General features: G+C 34.9%; 1 protein-coding gene across 1 annotated transcript in view; it reads left to right on the top strand.

Moving 5' to 3' along the window:
* The window catches only part of EYS (eyes shut homolog), a 702,047-nt gene that overhangs the window by 278,211 nt on the left and 399,009 nt on the right, over positions 1-24,827 (top strand). Inside the window, 5 exon segments of the mRNA XM_031057597.1 lie at positions 7,201-7,297; positions 8,439-8,546; positions 9,113-9,258; positions 19,737-19,908; positions 20,440-20,518. Coding sequence (XP_030913457.1) covers positions 7,201-7,297; positions 8,439-8,546; positions 9,113-9,258; positions 19,737-19,908; positions 20,440-20,518 — 602 coding nt within the window.

Raw genomic sequence — 24,827 nt, forward strand, 5'->3', positions numbered from 1 at the left:
TAATCTTCCCTTGCTTAATGGATATAGTGGGTTTCTCCGTGTATGCACAAGGAACCAAATCACAGCAGGTGCTGACAGCTTCCCTGGGCCCTGGCTTAAAAGACACAATCTCACCCTCAATGTACAAGAACTGCTAAGGTAGAACACAGCAACAGTTTAACTGTGCAGAACATTGCTATACACTTCCATGTAGGAATTGAAGAACACATTAACTAATCAACAACTGTACTGAAAAGTTAGAAAAGTTAAGTGGTGGGGGAGTGCAATTACTGAAACTGGAATTGGAGCAGGATTTTGAAGTCTTCACTGTTATGCCTATAAAGGTAGGGGTCTCTTATGGACAAAGGCTAGCGGATAACTGCAGTGTTACATGACAATACTATTATTTGTCATTTATTAAGCCACAAAGATATGGATATAATATCTAGGAATGAGGAGCATATAATACCTTGGGTTTTTTACTATTAAGGTAAATGTTACCACAAACTGCTGAGGAAAAAACCCAAAGATCATTGGGGAGGTATGCAAGTTGCGTAGAGAAGCATCTTTAAGAAAAGTTGTTTTTCAAAAACATAAGTAGATTACTCCAAAACACTTGACTTAGTAGTAAATGGCATGTGGATTAAAGTTGCCAGTAGCTAACAGTCCGGTCATTAGAAAGGTTGAGTCTGGTGTAACAGGAATCACAAAATGTAGCAGTGCTTACCAAATTTTAACAACTATCTGAGAGCACCATATGGTAGAACACCATATCTGAGATGGGTACAGCAGGACCATAAATTATACCACTGACAGTAGTACACATTTGGAAGAAAAAGAGAATATGCATTGGCTAGGTCAGAGAAGATAAAAGCTGATGGAATATGAATTGGGCAGAATCAAAGTTGATGTAAGATGTTAGTTTAGGACTGAATTACCACAGCAAATTGGTGGGAAGATGATAAAGTCAAGATTAGCTGTAGTATAAAACAAAGTTGCATCTTTATTCCCGTATGTACATTGGGGAACTATAGCTGTCTGATTTTGCTATAAAGAGTTTTAAAATTCTATAAATACTGTTAATGTAAATCTTACTCTTGAGCTGTTTGCCCTAGATACAGAGGTTTTCTTCCTTCAAAGAGATAGTTTATAATATTTGTGTAACAAAACTGGGCTCTCATATCATAGAACAGTGTTAGACCATGACTTTAAGTCAAATTGTCCACAGAAGCAGGCTAAACAGTTTAAAAAGTTATGATCTCTACAACTGCACAATGGTATATTTAAGATTGCAAAAATGTTGTAGGGAGAGTCATTATTGCAAAAGCTTAGGAATCACTGCTGTAGAACAAGTTTCCCAAGAGGTGTAGAGAAAACCCTTCTTAAATACTTTGCCAGTAATTGATAAGCAAGGGTTTGATCAAGACAGTTGGGAGGACATAGGGGTTTGAATTGTTAATCATATAGCCAGCACTGAATCTCCTTAAATAACACAGCAAAATGCAAAGAAAACAGGAGGAATGCAAAACTTAGGGCAAATAGCAGAATTTTTATTGCTTAATTTATCAACATATCTTTCCAGTATTAGAGAACTCCATTCTTAGAATTAATCTTAATAATAGAACTGAAAATTTAGTGTAACAGAAAAGCAAGGCAGGAGATGTAAGCAAGATTATATAATTTAAATAATGTTGAAATATTTGTAGCTGAGTCTTGGCCACTATTCATAAATTCCCCAGAAGGTCTACATGAGAAAGATCCAAAGAGAAATTCAACCGCATATATAAGTAAAATAGAGGGTAAATAAACAAGAGTCTAGGCATTAGACCATGCAACCCGAAAGAGAGATAGGACATTTTGGTAAAAATAGTGATGCTTTCTAAGAATTGTGTTCCAAGAAAAAAAAATACTGAAAAAATGTATTCAGAACCAAGGAAAACTATGAGAGGGCATACAACTACTAAGTGCAAGATCAGCTCTCTGCTGGAACTGATGAACAAGTTTAATTAACGATGAAATGGGAGATAAAAGATAACAGTTTTAAGAAAGTGTGAAACCTGTGTAATTATAAGCACATAAATATTGCAAAGAATAACAAGATAAAAAAATAATTTGCAACCATAAAATACAGGCCAGAAAATATTTAGTGTTTTCTAATAAGACTTTTTTTAACTGCAATTTATTCTTTTATGAGAACTATTAGTAGTTATTGTTATAGTAGCTATATAGTAGCTAACCAAGCTAGCAGAAAAGGCAGATAGAGTTGTTGCGGACATAAAGAGAGAAAGAAAAGGCCAAGATTGCTGAATTAAAGTGGTTCCTAGAATTCCTGCTTCTTAGAAAGTAGAAAATAATCTCTCTTTAAAATTAGGTGTAGAATTTCCTTCATTAGTCCAAGTAATACAGATAGGATAACCTTAGGATGTTCATGCAGCCTCCGTATTACAATGAAAACAATTTTCCATAAACATGTTAGGTTGTGATAGAAAAATTATCAGGAAATGCTACATACTATACATTAAGTATTGCATACATATAGAGAGAGTTCATATCAAAGCTTTACCTACTCTTTTCAGAAATATGGATTATTTGGCTAGCATTTGTGTTAACTCAGTAGCATCTTAATGAGTTATGGTAGAAGGGAGATTGGACCAATATAATAATGTATGTATTATTGAAAGAAATAAACTGGAAATGTCTGGATTGTGGATGTCCGCAGTATTACATTAAGGAGGTGTTGTTTTCTGATATACTTCATTTCACACAAAAGTAGACATATAAAGTGAAATGGATAATGCTGTAGAAATGTTTATGTCACTCTGCCGACTATTTAGGCAGCTTAGGAAAAATCTTTCAGGTGGTAGGCAGGCTGAATTCTTGACCAGTTGCCTCTTGTGGTTTTGCTGTAAAGTTGGGGGGTTTTGGATTTGGTGGTTTTTTTGTTTTTTTTTTTTTTTTTTTTTTTTTTTTTTTTTTTTTTTTTTTTTTTTTTTTTTTTTTTTTTTTTTTTTTTGTTTTTTGGTTTTTTTTTTTTTTGTTTTTTTGTTCTTTTGTTTTTTGTTTTTTGGGTTTTTTTGTTCTTGTAGTTTGTTTGGTTTGTTTGATTTTTGGGGTTTGTTTTTGTTTTTGTTTTTGTTTTTACTTCCACAGCTTTTGGAAGCACACAGTTTTAGAGACGAGTAAAAAGAACAGCGGGGTAGCAACATTTGTCATTACAGCACGCAAGTACACAAAAGATTTGTCATCTTATTTATCCTCATTGCAGCTTTAAAAATATAAAGCTAGAAACTGAGAAGTTGAAAAACTGGTTTATGCATGGGGATTAAGGTTAAAGCCATCAGTTTTAGAGTGTAATGAAATTATGTGTATTGTTTCAGGGAAATCTATAAAAAGGACTCATCTCTAAGGAGAAACAATAGCAACAGTTTTTACTGGAATTATGCATTCTATTTTTTCTTTGTCCTTTCTAAAAGCAATACATTCTTTATGTTTCAAGGTAATTTTTGAAGTCCTTGTTTTAAACAGATTTTCACTGGACTTTTTCTCCTCTTTTATCAGTCTCCTGTCAATAGCTTTCCCATGACTACTCTTTTTTCTAGATGCTAGTGATCATTTTTATTTGGTCTATAGCACCTTACAGCTAGAAATTTGAACCGAGGCAAAATATTTTTCAGCCAATGCCTGAAACAAGGCTAAGTGAAAATTATTATAATCTGCAAAATTTATAATACCAAGCAGAAATAATAAACAGATTATGAAAAGCAAGTTGTTCAAATTGGAGTTTGCCATTGTCAAATTTCTGAGTCCTTCAGTACCAATTTCTTTTTCAGACATGTGCATACATAATTTACAAAGGGAAATAGCCTTTTTACAGTGCCTAATATTTTACACACCTCTGATTTTGATTCATGTACCTACTTATGTTATGCTGAACAACCTAAGTACCTGAACTAATGATTATGGGACTGCTATTATATCTCTGCTGTTTGCAAATATTGGTTCATAAATAGTTCATGGTAAGGACAGAAACATCTATGGTACTGTTCTGATGAGCGAAACAGTAGAGAGATTAGGGCAAAAGAATCCCATTAGAATCCTGTTACCTGCAGAGGTCAATTTTGTAATATTTCTCTGCAATGGAATAAGGAGATGGAAATGACCATAAATGTGACAGCAGATATTTAGCTTCTATATTATGCATATTCCATCACTTTGCAACTCCCAGAAGCCCCATAGACAGAGTTGACAAATTCAGGATTTCCTATATTTCAGAGAAACAGAAGTAAAAACAGCATCTGTCTCATCTCAAGTAACAGCTATCCAGATGTTCCTAGACCTCATATCATTAAAATAATATTCACGCCACCTGAACAATTAAAAATAGAGAGAAATAAGATTTTATTTTTTAACACTGTAATAAGAAACTGTAATAATTTTCAGTTGTTTTTCATCTCTGTTCATTTCTGAAAGTCTCGAATATGTGATGTTACTACAAAAATTAACCTTACTGAGATACTTCCTCAAATATATCTATACGTATTCAATACATTCACAAATGTTTTAAACTAATTGCAATAGCATTATAAAGCTATATATCTATATATATAGCTATATATATATCTAGAGAGATATATATATATATCTATCTATGTCTGTGAGTTATTTATAACGTTACATTGGTTTACCTTCAGTGTGTCCTTTTCAGTGAAGTTCCATTTTCCCTGCCCATTGACATCCTTCCACTCAGTAATCAAATTTAGTTTTAGAAATTTCAAACATCACAAATAAAAGAGAGATTACAGATGAGGAAGTTGACTACAAATAGTCCTATGAGTCCTAGTGTCTTACATTCACTAATGCCCTCCAATTTCTTAATTAAACCAGAGTTAGAGAGACGTGTTATCACCTTTTCTGCTCTTACTCAGTGGCACTGAATGGCATGTATCAAACACCTACTGAATATTTTGTGTGCCTACTCACACAACCAGGCCTAGTACCTAACTTGGTCTGTGGTGTACTAATTTATAGTTCTTTTATCTTTCTTTTTTCCTTAATCAAAGCACAGGCAGGAATAGATGAAGGTTCAGCATCATTAAGATGCAGATTACATGTGCCACAGATAAGAAAAGTATTTGGATGGTTCACTCTGGTTCAGGCTCATTTGCACATAATAAACTAAACCATTCAGAATACAATTTTTTATGTGCTGAGGGATATATTTCAAAACAGAATACTGAGACAGAATTTTTCTTGGTATTATGACGATTCTTTTACAGTTTTTTGGGGGGATTGGTTGGGTTTTTTTGCTGTTTTGTTTTGGACTTGTTTTGATTTGGTTTTGGTTTTATTGTTGGGTTTTAATTTTGTGAAACATACAGATGGAAAATAAATTAGGGTATCCTTTCATGCTCAAGAAATTTCTGGAAAAAAAAATAACATCGTAACAACATAAATTACTATAATTGAAAGGCTATTTTGAGAAATGTTCCAGGCTTTATTTTCCCAGCTTTATAGTAACATTGCTGTGAAACCTTCAGCAAATATTAAGAGCTCATTTCAGTCAGGCCCAAAAGTTATTGAACAGAAATAATCCTGAGGAGAAGAAGAAAATACCAACTGCTTTGATGTGGGCTCATGTTTAGATCATATATTGGAGTACCAGCAAAGATTTCTTTCTACAGCTTTCTTTGGAACTCTGACCAAGACACTTATTTCTTCCAGACGAGATTTTCTCTAGATAAAAATAAGCCATACTATTCTAACAGCAGTCTTTCATTATTTCCTCGCCTTCATTAGGTACTTTGAAAACCACAAATACAAAACATAACCAAAAAAAATTATTCTTATTGGGGTATTTAAAAAAGTAAAGTTGACAATTTTTGGTTATTGTTTTAATAAAGAATTCAGTAGAACCTTTGCCATATTTATAGCAATATATGCTGAATTTCAATAGCTAAATTTAAAGTTGTTTCAATATATTTTTTCTATACCAGTGATGTTCAAAATCACTTGGGTGAACTCTATTTATGATCTTTAGACAACCTGCAATCAGCACTCGCATATGTCATACAATGCAAATAGTTTTCTCATTGCAATCGTTTCATTTCTCCATCAATTGAAAACAAATACATTGAATCTGTGCAAAATTCAACTGAGTAGCTATAGGTTCTCCAGGGTATGTATAGAATTTCACCACAAGGATGCATTTAGGAGAACACCTATTTATGCAAATGTTATAAGATGCAGTATGCTGTCTAAGAGCAAAAATAGGGTTCATGTATCACTGAAAACTGTCTTATTTCATTTTAGTACATATTCTGGAACACTTACACAGGCAAATATAATGTATTATGCAAGTGATGTACTGTGCAGATAAGACCTTAATCACATTTTGTCTTCATTAAATATAAAACCAGTTGTTTTTTTTCTCAGCTACTGACTGCTTTGAATAAATGTGGTCCTCTAACTTCCACTACTCTCTAATATATTAATTACTGAATTAGCTTTTAGTTTCTGATTTTGTCCCACACTTCCAAGAAAGCTTTTCTGTCCTTTAAAATGGGTTGCATTTCTCCAATATATTTATCCAGATGCTCTATCCAAATCTGCTCTCTCTAATTCATTAAAGTATGTTGAGACTTCATTTACTGCCTGGAAATCAACTAGCTGAAGCTAAGGAACAAAAATAGTTGAAGAAAGTTCTTTCAGGGTTACTTCTACTTGTAGTTCTGATCTTAGGGTCAGTGAGCAGTAAGGGCTGGCTCCTTCAGAAGCTGCAGTCAGCTGCAAGTCTGACAGTATGTGAATGAGGCACAGCAGGGCAGAACCAGTGGCTGTGTCCAGGAACAGCAGACGGGGCCAGTCAAGGCTTCAAGGAATGGGGCAGACCCAAGGGCAAGCCAGGGAGCCTGTATGTAGGCCAAAGTCAGCATGCTACACAGCTAGGCATTGGCCATGGCTGCAACACAGCTCAGTCAGATACCAAGGACAAAGAGCTGAAGCTAAAATGCCCCAAAGAGAAGAGGTAGCCATTGCTGATGCTTCTCTCAGGCTTTTCTTAAACAGCTTTGGGTTCAGCTGAGGTTTCCCAGGCCAGCCACTTTCATTGTCTGAGTTAGTCCTGGGCTCAGATAGCCAAATGCCCATGAGAATCTGTGACCTTTTAATTTACGTGAAGTAGTTGAGTTCATTCATTCACCATTAATAAAATCTGTGTTTCAGGATTTGAGGGGACTTACTGTGAAGTTAACAGTGATGAGTGCATCTCCCATCCATGCCAGAATGGAGGTCTCTGTGTGGATGGGGTCAACCACTACAGGTCAGGAAAATTACTTGAATGACAGATATGATACATGTTTTTTTTATCATCTAGCTTTTCCTTTTGTACTCTGAATGTCTAATGTTTGCTGACCTTCACTGAAGGGGGGGCAGGGTTTGTAATGTGTTTGACAATTACATTATAGTCTAAATCTTCTGGTGTGCAAAAAGTAATACATATACACCATAAGTAAGACACCAAGAATTTATTGTAGGACTAACTAAAATCACAAGCATTCAATTTAAAAAAGCAGAGTTGTTGTTAGTCCACTTACACTAGTACAAACAGTCTGAGTTGAAATCAATAGAAAAACTTAATGAAGAATATAGTTATAGCTGTTATATAAGAAATCTTGCAATTATGTCTCTTTTATTACCCTTACAAAGTCTGTGTGCATCCTGTGATCAGTGATCATCTTCTTCTTCGAGAACTGGGGGTCTTATCGCAGGTCACTGGCATCTGGAAGTCTTTGTCAGGAGAACTATGATATTCACAGTGGGTTTTTTCTCGTATTCAGTCTCAAGCCTTCTTGGAGCCTCTCACTCACCAGCACCCCCAAGTCCTTCTCAGCAGGGCTACTCTCAATCTGCTCCTTCCCCAGCCTATGTGGATATCAGGGTTGCTTTGACCCATCTGCAGCACCCTGCACTTGGTCTTGTTAAATCTCATGTAATTCCTAAGGGCCTACCTCTCAAGGTTGTTTTCATCCCTCTGGATGTCATCCCATCCTTCAGGAGTGGAACACAAAAGGCTATTATTTGTAACACCATGGTCATCTCAGTGTCTCACACCCTCACTATAGATGCTATTCCAGAGCTGAAGCTATAGCATGAGAGGCATCAGTCAGCTGGCTGCAGGGCAGGTGTCAAAACAAGAGAAAAGTAGCTCAGGCCAAGGCAAATTCTAAGTAAACCCTTGCACAGTGGGGTCAGTGCGAAGCCTGTGGCTTTCAACTAATGATAACCAAGGGCTTCAAACACTCTACTTGTTGTTGCTTGTTAAAGTATTGCCTTTTGCAGTTATCAGTAAAAAGCAAACATGATTTTGGTACTATTTAATTAATACCTCTCAACATCTGCCATATGTTTCCAGAATCTTTGTAATGACCTAAAAAGTAATGTAGTGACATTGTTTTTGCTAGGTGCTCCTGCCAACATGGCTTTACTGGGACCCTATGTGAAGTGGAGGTTAATGAATGCTTATCAAGACCATGCAAGAACAATGGAACTTGCCTGGATCTCATAAACAGGTTAGTCACTACTAAATGACAAGCTTCCCTGATTTCCTTATGTTAAGTATGAGTTTGGATGGAACCTTCACCGTACAACAAGTTAAAATGGAGTAAGCAAATGCTACTGACTCAGGTTTTGTTTCTTATGTAATCTTAAAGAAAGATAGAAGGAAAAATGTCTTCTGCAAAACTTGCTCTTTTCCTCCTTACGTTTTTGGGTTTTTTTAATTTGGAAAAAGACTGGAATAGAAAAAATTTGATCTTATTAGATTGCTACAAACCCTGTGTTTGTTCAACAGCACTCCACAAGTTATTCAGAGACTTGTGCCAGGAGATCATTAGCCCTTAAGTAATTTCTTATATCTTCAGTTAAAATTATTGTGCCAAATTGTTCTATTAATTTAACAAAAAGTAAATCACCCTCTTTGCTTCAGAAACGTGGAAATGAGAAAACTCTCTTCATTTTAATATAGATGAGGATTAGGGACACCAGCTTGGGATCAGGAGATTTATATGGCTTTAAAGTGCTGCAATAGATCCCATTGTTACTTCCATTGACATACCAGATTTTTCCTTTTCTAAAGATTCATTTGTAACTGTGCACCTGGATACTATGGGTCTCTGTGTGAGATGGACGTAAATGAGTGTGAAACTTTGCCTTGTTTACATGGAGGAAGCTGCATCAACAGGCTTGGAGGCTATCAGTGTCTCTGTCTACGTGGATTTACAGGTATGATCTACTCTTTCAGCCAAGAAACTTATTTCACAGGTTTTGCATGGTTTTAATATTATAGCAAGAAAAAAATTAATCTCCCTATTGGAGGATAAATCAATACTAACTTAAAAATAGTTTTATCTAATTCTCCTGAAGTAGCTCAAGATTATTGATATTAAGACTTGAATTATAATTTCTTTAATCACCCATACATTCAGTTGAAATGAGTTATTGTATAGTATAAAGAAAATTAATGTGTATTCTTTTTAATTCAGCCAGGAAAAAAACTATTACCATAGATACAGAGTAAATTTTGCAAGCAAGAATATGCCACCTTCTCATTTTAATTTGTACAAAACCATAGAAACACCTTGACTTTTGACCCGTTTGATTGACACCATTGCCTTTAGTGCTAATCTTTAAATTTTTACAGAGTCATGAAAAAATATTTAATGGGTAGAGATTCAGTAAAATTTCCCTAAAATTATGTTGACTATTATTTAAATGTCCAGTGTGCTGCTAAGCTAGTTCATACACAATGTTTTGATAGATCCATCTTAAGCAACATGAAAACACACGGGATCATATGACTGCAGAAATATTTACAGTTGTTTCCTTAAATTGAATAATTTCTGCATTTTTTCTGCATAAAGTGGTTTTTCCTATCTATCCCAGCCTGTGATGAATGCCACATAAAGTACAAGATAAAAAAGGATGCAATTTGCGTCCACTGAAGTGAGAGGAATGTAATTCTCCACAGAACAAAGAACAAGTACAGTTATGGGAATTTCTATATAGCTGTATATCCTTCTTCCATTCACCACAAATCTAAGTCTGCATATCACTTGTGCACTGTTGTTCAAAATTATTCTTGATATTTCAGCAAAAAAATGAAAAAATCTATATAATTTTCCTGCCTAAATTTTTTCAAGCCTCCCCCTGCAATATTTTCTTCAGATGGCCTGTGTTCTAAGCAGTACTTCTTGGGTGTCACAGAAACTTCTGTTCATTAGGCAGTGGTGCTGCAGATGTAATTTCCAATTAATTCTAAAACAGCTGTATTAAAGTTTATGTACATGTTTCTGTAAGAATTCCCTGTTATATTTATAAAAGACAAGACATCTGCACATGAACACTTAGGAGATTCTAATTTTAAAAGGAACAAGCAATCCGCAGGTGTGCTTTTGTCTTGATTTTTCATTATTGACAAATCAGTTTGACTTTAGTGTTTCCCTAACATATTTAGGCAAAAAGGATAAGATGTTGGGTTTTGTTCTGGGGTTTTTTGTGATTCTTTTTTTCCAATTAGCTGTAATTTAGGAAGAACTTTTCTTTCAAAGACCAGACCCCTTTAAAGACAGATGACAGCATGAATTTTTTCCAATGATCAGTTAAATTTAAAAAAAAGTCTTAATATACTGAGAACTTTAATCATCAACTATTAAAATATTATACGCTTATAAATGAATGGAAACTGGAAACAAATTAAAATACATTTAATTGTTTAGGCCAAATTATGTTAATATATTTCATTGTTTATTAAATCTTATTTTAAAATTAATAACTTTTATTAGATACTCTGAATGTTTTTCCTGGTCATCATGTAATTTACTGTCTTAGAGAAGCCAGTCTTTAGACATTGATCTCTGCTCTGTTGCCTCTAAAATTTTGGCATATAATGTATCTTTTATTTTAAATTCTTGAGTTATTTAAGTTTAAAATAGAATTTTAAGTTCTCCATGGATTTATCTTATTTTGGATTTATTTTACATTGTTCATAAGTTTATTTCATTTTAAATAGATTTTTAACAAAAAACACTTAAGAAATAATTTTTAAACCATTAAAATATAGTTTGTTATCCACACTGCTAATATAAAATCTAAGGCTTTGCATATCACATAGACTCTTAAAAAAGGTGATCACCTTTCAGAGTAAAAATGCACAGGTGTATTCTGACACGATTTCACTGGCAGCAACAATGATCTTCCTAAGCTCTAAATATCACTAATGCACCCTGATTAAAATCCTTACACCGGATATGTTGGAAAATAAAACTTTGGTGATCTGGGCATGTAAGAAACTGTTTATTTCCTAGAGCAAAATAAGAAGTAAAGTGATTTTATAAAGCAGTTCTGAAAGTCCAAAGTAGAATAGCTCTTTACTCACATCATAGCTATTACTGCTTGTTGCTTGTAGGTTGGTGGTACCAGAGTGTTAGATATAAAAACACAAAATGGGAGATGCCTTGTGAGTCACTGAATCTAAAATCTGTTTTGTCTAGACAGCTATTTGTTGGCTGGAGTTAGTGCTTATAACAATGTTAGTGCTTATGAATGTTAGTGCTTATAACAATAACTGTTGAATTTATACTTCAAATCTAAAGAAACTAACAACTAAACGTTTTGCTTTGTAATGAGACTTAATGTGCATGGAGGATAGATATTTTGAGTAAGAAAACACTGTGCTTCCATAGTCCTCTTTACACTAAAATAGCCTTTGAAATATGTCTTAGGAATTTTTTTCCCTCTACATGTTTTAAGAATCCTTTGATTTTGTAAATGTTACTATAAATACAGGAAATTTGTTGATAATCTAAGGACACCAAAAAGTATGTAACAATTATTTTGGCTTGATAGGCTTTGTGAGGGAATCTGAAGATACACTTTAAACAAGTGGAACTTGCATGACTGTTTGTTGAATTATAAATGAAATGGAATTTAACCAGCAAATTAAAACTAGAAGCAAAATGTGATCTAGGAGTACAGATATATCTTCATTGATGCAAAGCTATCTGACACATTCTGAATGTGCACTCCTATAAAATTAGTAAAAATATATATCTCAATATTTCACTGAGTTTGGTATTAAAAAAATAACAAAAACACTGATATTAATTTCACTTCAAATGTTCAGTATAACATGTGTATTTAAACACAATGTGCTGCAATCTCTTGCCCTGATAGTCACTTAAATGCCTGAGGTGTTAATCTCTTCTTCTAAATCTTGCCATCTGAACAATCTTACATCAAAATATAACCTGGATGATTCAGACATGCTTCAAATGAAATAATTTTCATGTTAATGAAAAATTTATTTTATATTCAAGTATAAACCATAAGTGTCTGGGTCACCACCTCTGCTGTAAAATGGATTTAATAAGAATACAAGTTTTTGACTCTAGAACTTTGCTAATTTTTAATTACCTAATTTGAAAATATTCTACCAAATTGTGACTGTCTTCATTGAAAGACTTGATCATTCCTTAGACTTTACTTTCTGGTTTTCTTTATTTGAGGCTAAGAAAACAATTTTAAGATCTCTTTGAGAGACTAAAGTGTTCGGGTTTTCTTTAAATGCATTGGGTTGACCTTGTCCTGCTGCCAGCTGATCATCCAGCTGTTCTTTCAGTCCCTTTCATCAACAGAATAAGAAAAGAAAGTAAAGATGAAAAAATTCATGGGCCAGCAACATAGAAAGTAACATTGAGTGCACTCTCAGTAAGTTTGCCAATGACACCAAGCTGCGTGGCTCAGCTGATTTACTTGGAGGGAAGGAATGCCATCCAGAGGGCCCTTGCCACACTGGAGAGATGGACCTGTGGGAACCTCCTGAAGCTCAACAAGGCCAAGTGTAAGGTCTTGCATGTGGGTCTGGACAATCCCAAACTGGAACTGTTGTTCGACAAGGAGGTCAGGTCAGCACGGCACTTGCAGCCCAGAAAGCCACCCATATTGTGGACTGCAGCAAAAATAATGTGGCCAGCAGGTTGAGGGAGGTGATTTTCCCTCTCTGCTTTGCTCCTGTGAACCCCCACCTGTGTCTAGCTCAGGTGTCCCAGCATAAGAACAACACAGACCCTTTGGAATAAGTCCAGAGGAGAGTCACAAAAAATGGTGAGAGGATTGGAACGCCTCTTCTGTGGACACAGGCCAAAAAGCTTGGGGCTGCTAAGCCTGGAGAAGAGAAGGCACCAGGGAGACCTTATAGCAGCCTTCAAGTATGTACAGGGGTGCTGTGAGAAAGCTCCAGAGGGACTGTTTAAATGTCACATAATGATAGAAAAAAGGGGAATGGTTATGAGCTAAAAGAGGGAACTGTGTCTGTCATGAGGCAATCCCTGGTCTCTTCTCACAGAAGGTGTCTTGCAGCTCCTCCATCAACACTTTCTCACCTTCAGTCATTATTAAAAATAAGATTTCAGTGGCTAAAATAGAATGTGTGTTAAAATGAGCTATACAAATTCAAAATTCTCGTTCAAATGGCCAAGTACTGGCTATCATCCAGAAGATGGCAAAAAATGACTAAGTACCATGAAGTCACTGATTTCAGTCATTTCTGCAGAGCAGTAATTATTTCTTAGCTTTAAATAGTTACTCTGCTAAGCACAGATCTCTCTTTCTTATCTTCCCTATGAGATGAGTACAAAATGACATTTGGAAGTGACTAAGTGTGTACTTAAGTTATATGTTAAATGAAGTCAAAATCTTGGCTTAAATAGCTTGTATTTTATCTTTTACATCAGTTTTGAGGCCCAGTCTTTCTTATCATCAGCCTCAGACCCTGCTGTTCATCTTATCTATGTGACAATGGAAACTGCTCCACTTTTCATACAATAGGTTCACCTAACATAAAAGTCCCACCAAATCTAATCAGTTAAAAGGGAGAGAAGTTTACTTTGTCTTTTTTACCTTCCCAGCTGCTTTTACAGCTTTGTACTGCCAGTTAGCTCTGGTAGTGATTGCATCTGCACTCCTCAAGCCTCGTGGCACGTCTTGCTATTGATATCCAGTGGAAGAAGAGTAACTACACTACTCACTGAAGTGACCACTTGTTTAGTCAGATAGGAGGAATCTAATGGCATGCTCCTTGAGATATTAAAGCAAGAGGCAGCTTACACATAAAGAGGTCAAAACTGACTGGCACACTGAGAACAAATTCAACATTCAGACTGATAGATCTTCATTTCTGTACTTAGTGTAGATTTTGTGGTGTCTGTCTTTTAGTTTTATTATTAGAGTATTTACATAAGTTTGGGGAACTTTAGAAAAACTTTAGATTTGGTGAACACACCTTAAGAATGGCACAAATTTGCTTTATGCGTTTTTCTGAGAAGTGCTATAATGTCTGTGCTGTATTCTGATTTGTGAGGAAAGGAGGGGACACTTTTGCTGGACTTGTTGAGCTTAAACACTATTCAGGAAAGATGTCGTAGGCCAGAAAGAACCTAGGACAATAAGGTTTAATCTCTTTGAGTATTTGGCTTGAAGTGACAAGTTGGGACTGTCTCTCCTGGGAGCCAAGGTCGGGACACAAACATTCTTTTTCCTCTGAAGTGACTTATGGCCTACTGAGCAGAGCCTTAGGACATACTTTAAACAGTTAAATCTTAGTCTGGTGGCAGCTTTGCTTCATTGCTGTTCCTCCTTGTTCATGGAAGAGAGTGTTCAAGAAGGTATGGCCAACAGGATGAATAAGAAACACCTGACTGAGCTCAGATGCAAAGAAGCACACATTCAGTGAAAGGAGCAAGCATGGGCTTAGGAGGAATATTAAGTCATTGCCCAAGTGTGTAGAATTGAAATTAGAAAAGGAAAAGCTAAACTAGAGCTGAGAATAGGGAAAATGTGGAAAGCCATAGGAAAGCCTTTTATATACCTTGGGAGCAGAAGGAAGGCCCAAAAAAAATGGACCTATTTCTCAGTGGGGTTGGGGACCTTGTGACAAAAGCCATGGAATAATCTGTGGCATGCAGTTTTCTTCTGGTTTGATGACTAAAGATCAGGCTTAAGCCTTCCAGTGTTCTAAGCCTTGTGGTAGAATTGAGGATATTCCTTTTTTAACAGGCCTCCTGATATGATCAATTCACCACAACCAACCTTTTACTAATCTAGTTTTCCACCCTTCCAGCCTATAAAGTCCTAACTTGTGTACAAGAGTATTGTGGGAGAGAGTGTCAAAGCCATGCTAAAATCATGATAAGTGACATACACACTCCTAGGAGCTCCAGAGCTATTAGAGTTGTTCCCTAACTATTACTGCTAACTAGGACAGTCTTTGTACTTTTCATCCAATGTAACTTTGGAGGGATCTTTGAATGTATTTAAGTATGTCATTGTGCATGCTTTGAAGGAGTCTCTATTTTTTAAGTTAGCAAACTCTTGGATTGAAATCTCAATTTCCACACAAATTGCTCTGCTACAAATACTGAGACAAACAAACATTTAAGCAGCTCTAATGTGAGAACACCACAAAGGAACACTACATATCATAATGCCAGTCTATTCTTCTGTGACTCCATGATATTTCTTTGAGCTTTGTGGAAGTTGTAAATGTACTTAATATCTCTCATATTAAATTATTGTAGTATTTAGAAAATAAAATATTTTAAATTATATAAGAATATTTCAATAACTATTTCTCACGCTGCATTTTGTTTTACTGTGGACTGAAAAATTCTTGACTGGTTTTAGCCAGGACAGGGTTAATTTTTGCAGTAGCTAGAAGGGGGTATGACGAAGGCTGGGATGCTATTCTATACCACTTCAGGTCATTGTTGGGAGCAGGAGGAAAGGGAATCTCTCCTCTGGGGAGAGGGGGTCCTTCCAGTCAAGGAAACCTGGTGGGGAAAACGTCCAGTATTTGTTTATTTTCATGGGCTTTCCATGTAAATTGTTAATTTTTTTATTGCTATTGTTGTTATTGTTAATTTCCTTATCTCATTGCTGTTTCCAGTAAATTTTTCTTGTCTCAACTCTTGATCTTTGCCTTTTGTGCCTCCAGTTGGAGGGGGGGAGGGGAAGAGGAAGTGCAGTTCTATTGGCAGCACTGAACTGGGGAATATGGTTCCTAACCCACAACAACTGGGGATAGAAAGAAAGAAACAAATTAATCAGATATAACTAGTAAGATAGAAACAAGCAATTCATTACTTAAGAACCTGTGGATGTTGCAGTCACTCACAGCAATAAATATCTAAAGCAATGAATGCTGACAGATGGTTTCACTTTGCAGAACGCAACGTGCTATATGTTAAAACATGTCCTATAAAGATGAGTTTCTTATTCCCAAAAAAATATGGCCATGATAGCATCTTTTTGGATTTATATGGGAGAGGTTGAATTTGATCAGATTTTTATTAAAAAGTGTAAGAAAATTACAAGGGTATAATAAAACATATTCTAGTCACAAGTAATTTTTCATATACCATCATCACATTCCTGTTGCATTTTCATCTGCTTCCTTGTACCCACATCATACTTCTGATTCTATGCATTTTGTCATTGACTAGGTTACTGGATCAAGCTGTACACGGGGAATTTCATTCTTGAATCAGAATAAATCAATTTGGAAGGGTCCTTCTGAGGCCTGTAGTCCAATTGCTTGCTGAGATCAGTTTTAGCTATGGGGTCAGACCAGGATGCTCAAGTCTTTGTCCAGTTGGGTCTGGAAAACCTCCAAACACAGAACAGTTCTTATATCTGATAGAGTATTTAAACTTTAATGAGAATAATACATTGCTTTACTCATAGTAAATGTGATTTCTTGTATGCCAAGAAGAGAAAGAGAAGTTGAATTTTTAGCTGAACAGCAAACTTTGTCTTTTATTGTCATCTGACTCTAAAAAAATGCATAAAAATGCTTCTGTTTTAAATAAGACCATTACATACAACATAAAACATGCCTCATGGAGAAGAAAATCAAAACTGCTACTACTAGTACTAATGATAATAGTAAAAATATTAATCGGTATATCATATTAATATTAGTGTATCCTGGAGGCATTCATATTATAGAGTGATTTGGAATTAAATATGAACATTTTTTTACACAAAGCTATACTTACATTGCTTTAGAGTGGTGACAGAACATTTTTTTCTTTATGCCTTTAACATAAAGGCATAATTCAAATTTGCCTTATTTCAATTTTATTTTACATGTCATTTTATACCACAATGTTGAAATAATAAACAATGACTATACTGGATAAAACATATTTTTCATCTGTAAGATATATGAGTGTGTTTAATATAGGAAATTTATACATATTATATTCAGTGCAACATACCAATACAATTCTTTTCTCCATATTGAACTGCATTACTTCAAATGAGAGATGCATTGTTTCTTAGAAATTTGTCTTTCACTTACAAGTTTTCAGTTATCTTTTAGTTTTTAAAGTTTTCCTCAGTTTTAACAAAGTCATTGATCACACTAAATCCTATATTCTTAAGGTCAAAATTAAGAAGTCACAGATATTGAATTGATATTTGCAGCTTGTTTGGCTATAGTGTGGCAATGTGATATTGCCTCCTCTGGAAATATTGACTACTATGTTAATTTTCTTATGATGTTTCCTACATTCAGACACAAATTAATAGACTTACTTGCACAGTGTCAGGTTTATCTTGTTCTATATCCATTTTTGTAAGTTTATTCAGCTACCAACTAAATCTAAATTCTTAACTACTGTATCTTTAGGTGTGGCTTGATTTCTTCATTTTGAATTTCAGTAAATATTTCTGCCTTCAGCAGGGGGATGCCCCAGCTGTGCACTGATCCAGCAGTGCAAAGGCTCAGCCTTGCCATGGCCTATCATGTCACTGGTTTAACAACTCTGCTGGGGCCAGTGGCTGCTCTGGGCTCCAGCTTCAGCTCTGGGGTGGCCCCACTGGAGGGGGGGTGACACCCCCACCTGTCACTGCCTGACAAACCATGGCCCTCTGTGTGCATGGGGTTTTGAGGGGCTGGGGTGTCTGGGCACCACTCGCAGGCTAATGCTGGCAGCCTGAGAGCAGGAAAGATATAAAGAGAAATCCAAGCTGAGCCCAAGACTAGGGGAATAAGAAAGTATCAGTATTATGTTCCTTCAAATAAAGAGAAGAAAGAGATCATGCTCCAGTCTAAAGTTCAAATATCTAAACAACAGTACAAGCTACAGCTGATATTTTTATATTTTATCCCTCTGGTTCTTGTATTCACTTTTCAAATAAATGGGAAAATATAGTTCTCAAGAGCCATGCATATGTATCCAAGGTCTCTAATTGATATTTAATGAAAACAAATGTTGTCAAAGTTTCAAACCAAGGAAATTAAAGTTTTTAATTGTCTTAATTATTTTGTTTCCTGTGGTCTAATCTTATATTGCAAAGTTCTCTGTAGTGGAAATCAAACCTTCTCTAAACAAAGAAAAAGATACTTCAAAATAGGTGGCAACCTTTCAAATTTACTGCAGTCCAATCAGCACCAATTGAATTTGACTTGACATAGGTGAAATAATTGCCTGAAATAAGTCTATTACTGACACAAAGTACAATAGAAATAGAAAATCTAAATCTCTGGTATTAGTCACTAAGTTATAATAAATCTTATTTAAGGTAAAATCAACAAAAACAAGCTCAGTGACCTTTTCAGCCCTAGTTTTCCGTGCACAACTCACAGAAAGTTTTCTTAACAGATTATTTATTCATAGCAGACTGAATGAGACAATGCTAAAATGATATTGAAAGGATGTTAGGCCTTTCACAAGATTAATGTCAATGTGACAAAATGAGTACTTGTACTTTGCAGTCAGTTACTATTTTTAAGTATGCTTTTAGATTTGTAAGAAATTATTTAACAAATAATTTATTTTCTTTCTATAACTGGAATATGCTCTGCAACATGTTTTTTAGTATTTCTCATGTTTATTTGTTAATTTTCATTTTTTAGATTTATGCTATAGATTTTTTTAATACACATAATTGGCTTAATTATTGGTTATTCCAATGATAAACCTATTAATTGATCTTTTGATTCACATCTGTCTATCCTGAAATCTCATGGAATGGTCACAAGTAGTTGTCAATAGTCTTATAATATTTGATACCAAAATTGACTTGAACAAGGAAACTAGGTGCTACTGAGCAATTCTGAAAGGAAATCTCTCCTTTTCTCTCAGTTCTTTCTATTTTCAAAAAGATATAAAATTTTAAGTTACTGGCAAAAGACCAACTTTGTTTTTCGTTTTTCTATATCATGTGTAAATTAGTATAGGATTCTAATTTATTATTATTTTCCATTTTTGAGTATGCTCTCAGCAATCAATTGCTTTTTTATCATGCATTTGTTTTTCTTTTCCAGGTAGAAAATATTTAACTTTATTGCTGCATAAAATTCTGCGTTCTTCCTTTTTGTCTTTTCAAACTATTCAATTCTCATAAATTGGTATCTTGAATTTTTAATCTTCTCAAGCAGCACTCAAATATCAAATATCAATCAGATGTCATCACTTTATATTTGTCATTTTTCATTATGTATGTCAATATAACCATCCTTTTGGTATTTACACTATAGGCAATTCCAGATGGATATTTTTTATTGAAGAATATAATGAACGATATGAATAATCTATGTAACTAAAAGCAATTATGTGGAAATATTGATATTAATAAATACAGTGTTGGTTTGAGTTTAAAATTTAAAACTTAGTTGCATTTTCTGGATTTTTAAACAGGTGATAGGTGTGAAGTAAATATAGATGAATGTATGTCTTCTCCTTGCCTCAACAATGGAAGCTGCATTGATGGCATCAGTTCCTACAAGTGTCACTGTAAGAGAGGTTTCATCGGAACAAACTGCGAGATAAATGTTAATGAATGTTTGCCAAATCCTTGTCTTCACGGAAGGTGCCTATTCTTATTTAACTATTATTATCTCCATGATAATGTACCTAACTAACAATATTCAAGACTTAATGATATGGGATGTTTGATAAATATACTTTTAATTATGTTCTTCCATAAAGTAAGAATACAAGCACACTTAGAGATGACAGATGTTGCCTGCTTAATCTAATGTAATATAGTGACATTATCTCAATTTCTCCTGCATTTTTGTTCATTACCATAACTAGTATTCAGTAAGTGGAGATTAATTAGTGTTTAATATACTTAAGAGAAAATCTTTAGCTGTTACATGCCAACAGTTGAAATGAGAAGATGTGTCCTAATGTGACAATCAAAATCCTTACAAAATGCCTCAGCACCCACGGTAGGCACATTTGGAATCCATTATAAAACTATTGAAAAATACTATATACTATGTATTACAGTAGGTTACATCAGACCACTATTTTTAAATGCATGGAATAGATACTACTAGTGCTGTATCTGGAACTGAATAAGTAAAGAGCTAAATAACACTCTTTTGTATTTCAGATGCATAGATCTCATTGATGGGTATCAATGCTCTTGTGAACCTGGATGGACCAGCTCAAGATGTGAGATAAATATTAATGTATGTTTTCAAAATGTTTTTTTAATTATAGGGGAAAGGGTAATATGTTGTTGAAACTCATTTTTATTTAGTTAACCTCTGAAGTCAGTATATTGAAAATGTATGACAGAAATTCAGTTGTTTAAAATCCATTCTGAAAAGTGCATTACTTTTTGCTTACATGACAGTGCATTAGAAAAGACCATTAAAAAATGTCGAAAGAAGTTTAAAGGTGAAGTGTGAATGATAAATCTGGAAAGCCACAGCAAGCTAAGCTGACATTACCTGAATATCATTTGTCCCTCAGTTTGGGATGAATAGTATAATTACCTAATTTGTGCATTTGAGTCTCATTTGCTGTAGTTTAACTGCATATTTGAATAGTAAACCTCAAGGTACAACATTCTACACTGGAAGTTGCCATGGCTTGTCTTTAATTTTCAAAAACCATGCAATAATAAAATTCTATGGTGTAAAACCATAGGGTACTAAATGCACTGCCCACTTAGTCCTCTGAAGTTCATTAATAGTTTTATGTTCTCACAGGGAATGGCTGTGGTCAAGAAGGGATCCATATATATAAGTCTGTGCTGTGGAGATTTCCATGGTCAGCAAACCAATTTGTAGAAGGTGACTACATCTGGCAGAACAAGTGAACAGAGTTTACAATACTAACTACACTTTGCAGAAAGTATTGAATTGATTTAGACTTTCTTAAGTTTTCTGCCAAACGGAGTTTAATATGATCTTGGGATATGATCCTTTTAAATGCATTTGACCTCATGAGAAAATCTGGCATGAGAAAGTTTGGAACGAACCTTCCTTCAGGCTATCTGAGTTCTAATATTGCGCTACTGAATTATCAAAAAACATTCCAAAATGTTACAAAAACTTCTTTTTAACTTATGTATTAATGCAGGGACTTTTCATAATTTTTATTTACAGCTTAAAGTACTAAATAACTAAAAATGTGTCATATTACATAAAGGAAGTATAGCCCATAATTTTTCTGTTGAAAATCCAAATCTCACATAAGGTGTAATTCTAGATGGTATATTAGCTTCCAAACTCTTTTACAAAAAGAAAAAGCCAGAAAATAAGTAATCCAGCTCTACAGAACGCCCATCATGATACAATAAGATATGATATTGCAAATCTGTATGTTTATCAGCTATTGCAAATGGTAATACAGAATACCCTTGGGTAATATTTTCTGCTGAACATCCATGATTTACACTTTTCTCCATTTGAAGAGAACAAGAGATTAAATGACCTGTAGACAACATAATGAAATTATCTTCAAAAGATAATCATATTTCATAGCCAGATGTTTGAATATGCATAGATAGAAACTCATAAGGAGAAACAATATACATATACCTTTGACAGATAAGTCTGTCAGAGTAACAACTTCATTTTCTGATAGGCTTTCAATTTGCATGCAGTATGATTCCCAGATTACACTATGCTGCAAATGTCATATTTTAAAGGTTCTATCATTGCATTCATCCTGCTCAGACATATATCATACCTATGCAACTCTTACAGTGATCAGCTAGGCTTTCTGACTATGTAGGGGTATGCATATCACAATAATCGTAATAGGCTTATGCTCTGTATTTGGTTTTTTCTAGAGTAGTTTGGCTATGCAATTTCATCTGGTGAAGGAGCCAAGATTCTGTTTAGAAGGGGGTTCTGCAGGAGTGGCTTTTGTGAGAACAGACCAGGGACTGCACCATGGTAGAAATAACCCATTTGAGTCAGCTCCAACCAACCAGCCACAGGGAAGAGTTAAGCCTCTCACTTAAGATGATGGCACCTTTGTAGAAACATATTTAAGAGCAGAAAACATTGTTCAGCAGACAAAGGAGGGAGGAGAGAAAGAATTGTGAGAAACAATCAGGCAATATCCAAGGTCATTGAAGAAGGAGAGGGCAGAGGAGCTCAAAAAGCTGCAGCAGAGATTGTTGGAGCTGTAGCCCCTGAAGAGAATCATGGTGGAGCAGGTATTTGCCAGCGGTTCATGGAGAGAACCATGCCAGAGTAGACATCTGCACTGCAGCCCACATAAGACCCCATGCTGCAACATGTGAATATGGCCTGAGAGTGTTACAGCCCACAGAGTGCCCCAACAGGAGCAGGCTATAGGCAAGAACTGTGATGCCTACAGAGAGATGGAGAGAAGCCCATGCAGGAGCAGTTTCATCCTGCAGCACCTAAAAAGGACCCACACTGAAGCAGGAGAAAAGTGGGAGAAAGAAGGAGCAGCAGAGAGGAGCTGGTGTGAACAAAGATCCCTCTCTCCTTACCCCTTCTAAAACTTTCAGGGTGAAACGAGGAGGTAGAACACTTTAAAATAGAGCCAAGATGAGCCTGGGAAGAAGTGGAGTGTGGATTTATGTTTTCTTTCTGTTTCTCACTGGTCTATTTGTAGTTGAACGTATATTATTATTTTACCAATGTCAAGTCTGATTTGTTACAGTAAATGGTAACTGATCACTCTGTCCTTATCAATCTAGGAGATTTGTCATCTTCTTTTCTTTCCTTGTCGTGTAGGAGGAGGGAGAGTGAGAGAATGGCTAGTGGTCATTACAAGGTCAGCAACTAAGATGATTCAAATAACCAGTTTAAAAATAATATTTATGGGTGTATATGTATTTCCCTAGGCATACTTGGATCTTCTTTCTTTACTTTTTCACCCTGAATTTTTTCTTTTTTACCCAGGATTTTTTCATCCTCGCCTATATAGCTTCAAGAAAATACACTTCGAAATTTTCTCTGATTGTCTAATACTTTTAGGCACAAAATAAGCACTATATATCTTTGTAGTTATAGTCTATAACTTTTGCATATCAATTATGGAGTGTGTATATTGGAACTTCCCTATCTACTACAGTTTTCATTGCTTTTTCATTTATGGAATTCAGACAAAAACAAGTAATAGTAAAAATATATGCACTATATGAATCAATTTCAATACACACAATTCGCTTTGACATTTGCATATTTTTGAAATTATAAAATGAATGTACATAATGGAAAATTGGTCTTTCCTCTTTGATAAATATAGAATAATAATATGTGCAGTAATAGCAATTATGGTTAGTAATAGACATTGCTTCTTACTTCTTTTTGGCTTTTTATTTCTTTGCTATGATGGATGAGACATGATTAACAGATGTGCTTCTTCCATGCTCAGTTAAGATGGCTCATCCTGTCAAAAAATAAGCAAAAATTGTTTTCAGTGTTTACACAGGAGAATATTCAGTTTGTTGCTGTTTTGGCTTGTATCTGATAGAAAGCTGTGATCAGACGGCATCCTAGATTTGTTTTATTTTATCTGGTTTTACAGATCTTTTATCTCTGTTTTCATAAAAGATAGAACCAAGTGTAAATCAGGAAAATCAGCTAATTTTACATATTAAAAGCACCACAGTTTATGCACATGCAGAGGCTACTTCAAGCAAATAAATATTTATTTATCAGGACCAGACAGATTGCACAAAAGACATGGGTATGGCCAACATTGGTGGATGTACAAAGACCCTCAGATAAGGTGGATACTTTTCATGTGTCTCTGAGACTTTTTCACATTCCTGGGTATTTTTACCTATTGCTAACTAGTTTAAAAAGCATTTGGTAAAGTAAGTAATTCCTTGAAATAAGCTAAACTAATATTAACTTCACAAAAAAAAAAAAAGTGGTTTATGCACAAGATGCAGATAGGTAAATCTAAGAGTAGGAAGAAAGGGAGATACCCACTTTATTCTGTAAAACACAATATCTGTAATTACAGACCCACAGGACAATTTCAGTGTGTGTAATACTTCAGAGACATCTGGCCATGACATAGGAAGTTTCAGTCAGAGTGAATTAGAGAGTCTTTTAAATAGAAGGTAATAGGAAAAATAGATCATATAGATTGGTGAAACAAAAAAATGGGTGAGACCTACAAGAATGTTGAAGAGGAGTTTCACCCCCAAAGTGCTAAACCCTCTGAGGGCATTCAACTGACAGGCATTTTTATAATCTATGACATGAGAAAATCCTATCAACTGATATCATAGTATGATCTTGCATCACAGATACTCTAGCAACAGAGTATATCCTAAACCCCAGGAATATTAAATTATTATATTCAGTTTCAGGAAAATAAACTTTGTAAAAGTGAGGCCCACAAGCATATTAACAGCTATTTAACAAATAATATTAAAAACCCTGGTAAAATATGTGCTATAGCTGAAGAACACAAAGTGGTTCAAAGCTCCTCACTGGCTTAAGAAGGAAACTTTAGACTGTCACAAGGAAAAAAATGGCATTTTAGTAAATG

Source organism: Geospiza fortis, unplaced genomic scaffold, assembly GCF_000277835.1.
Source record: "Geospiza fortis unplaced genomic scaffold, GeoFor_1.0 scaffold264, whole genome shotgun sequence".
NCBI classification, from domain to species: domain Eukaryota; kingdom Metazoa; phylum Chordata; class Aves; order Passeriformes; family Thraupidae; genus Geospiza; species Geospiza fortis.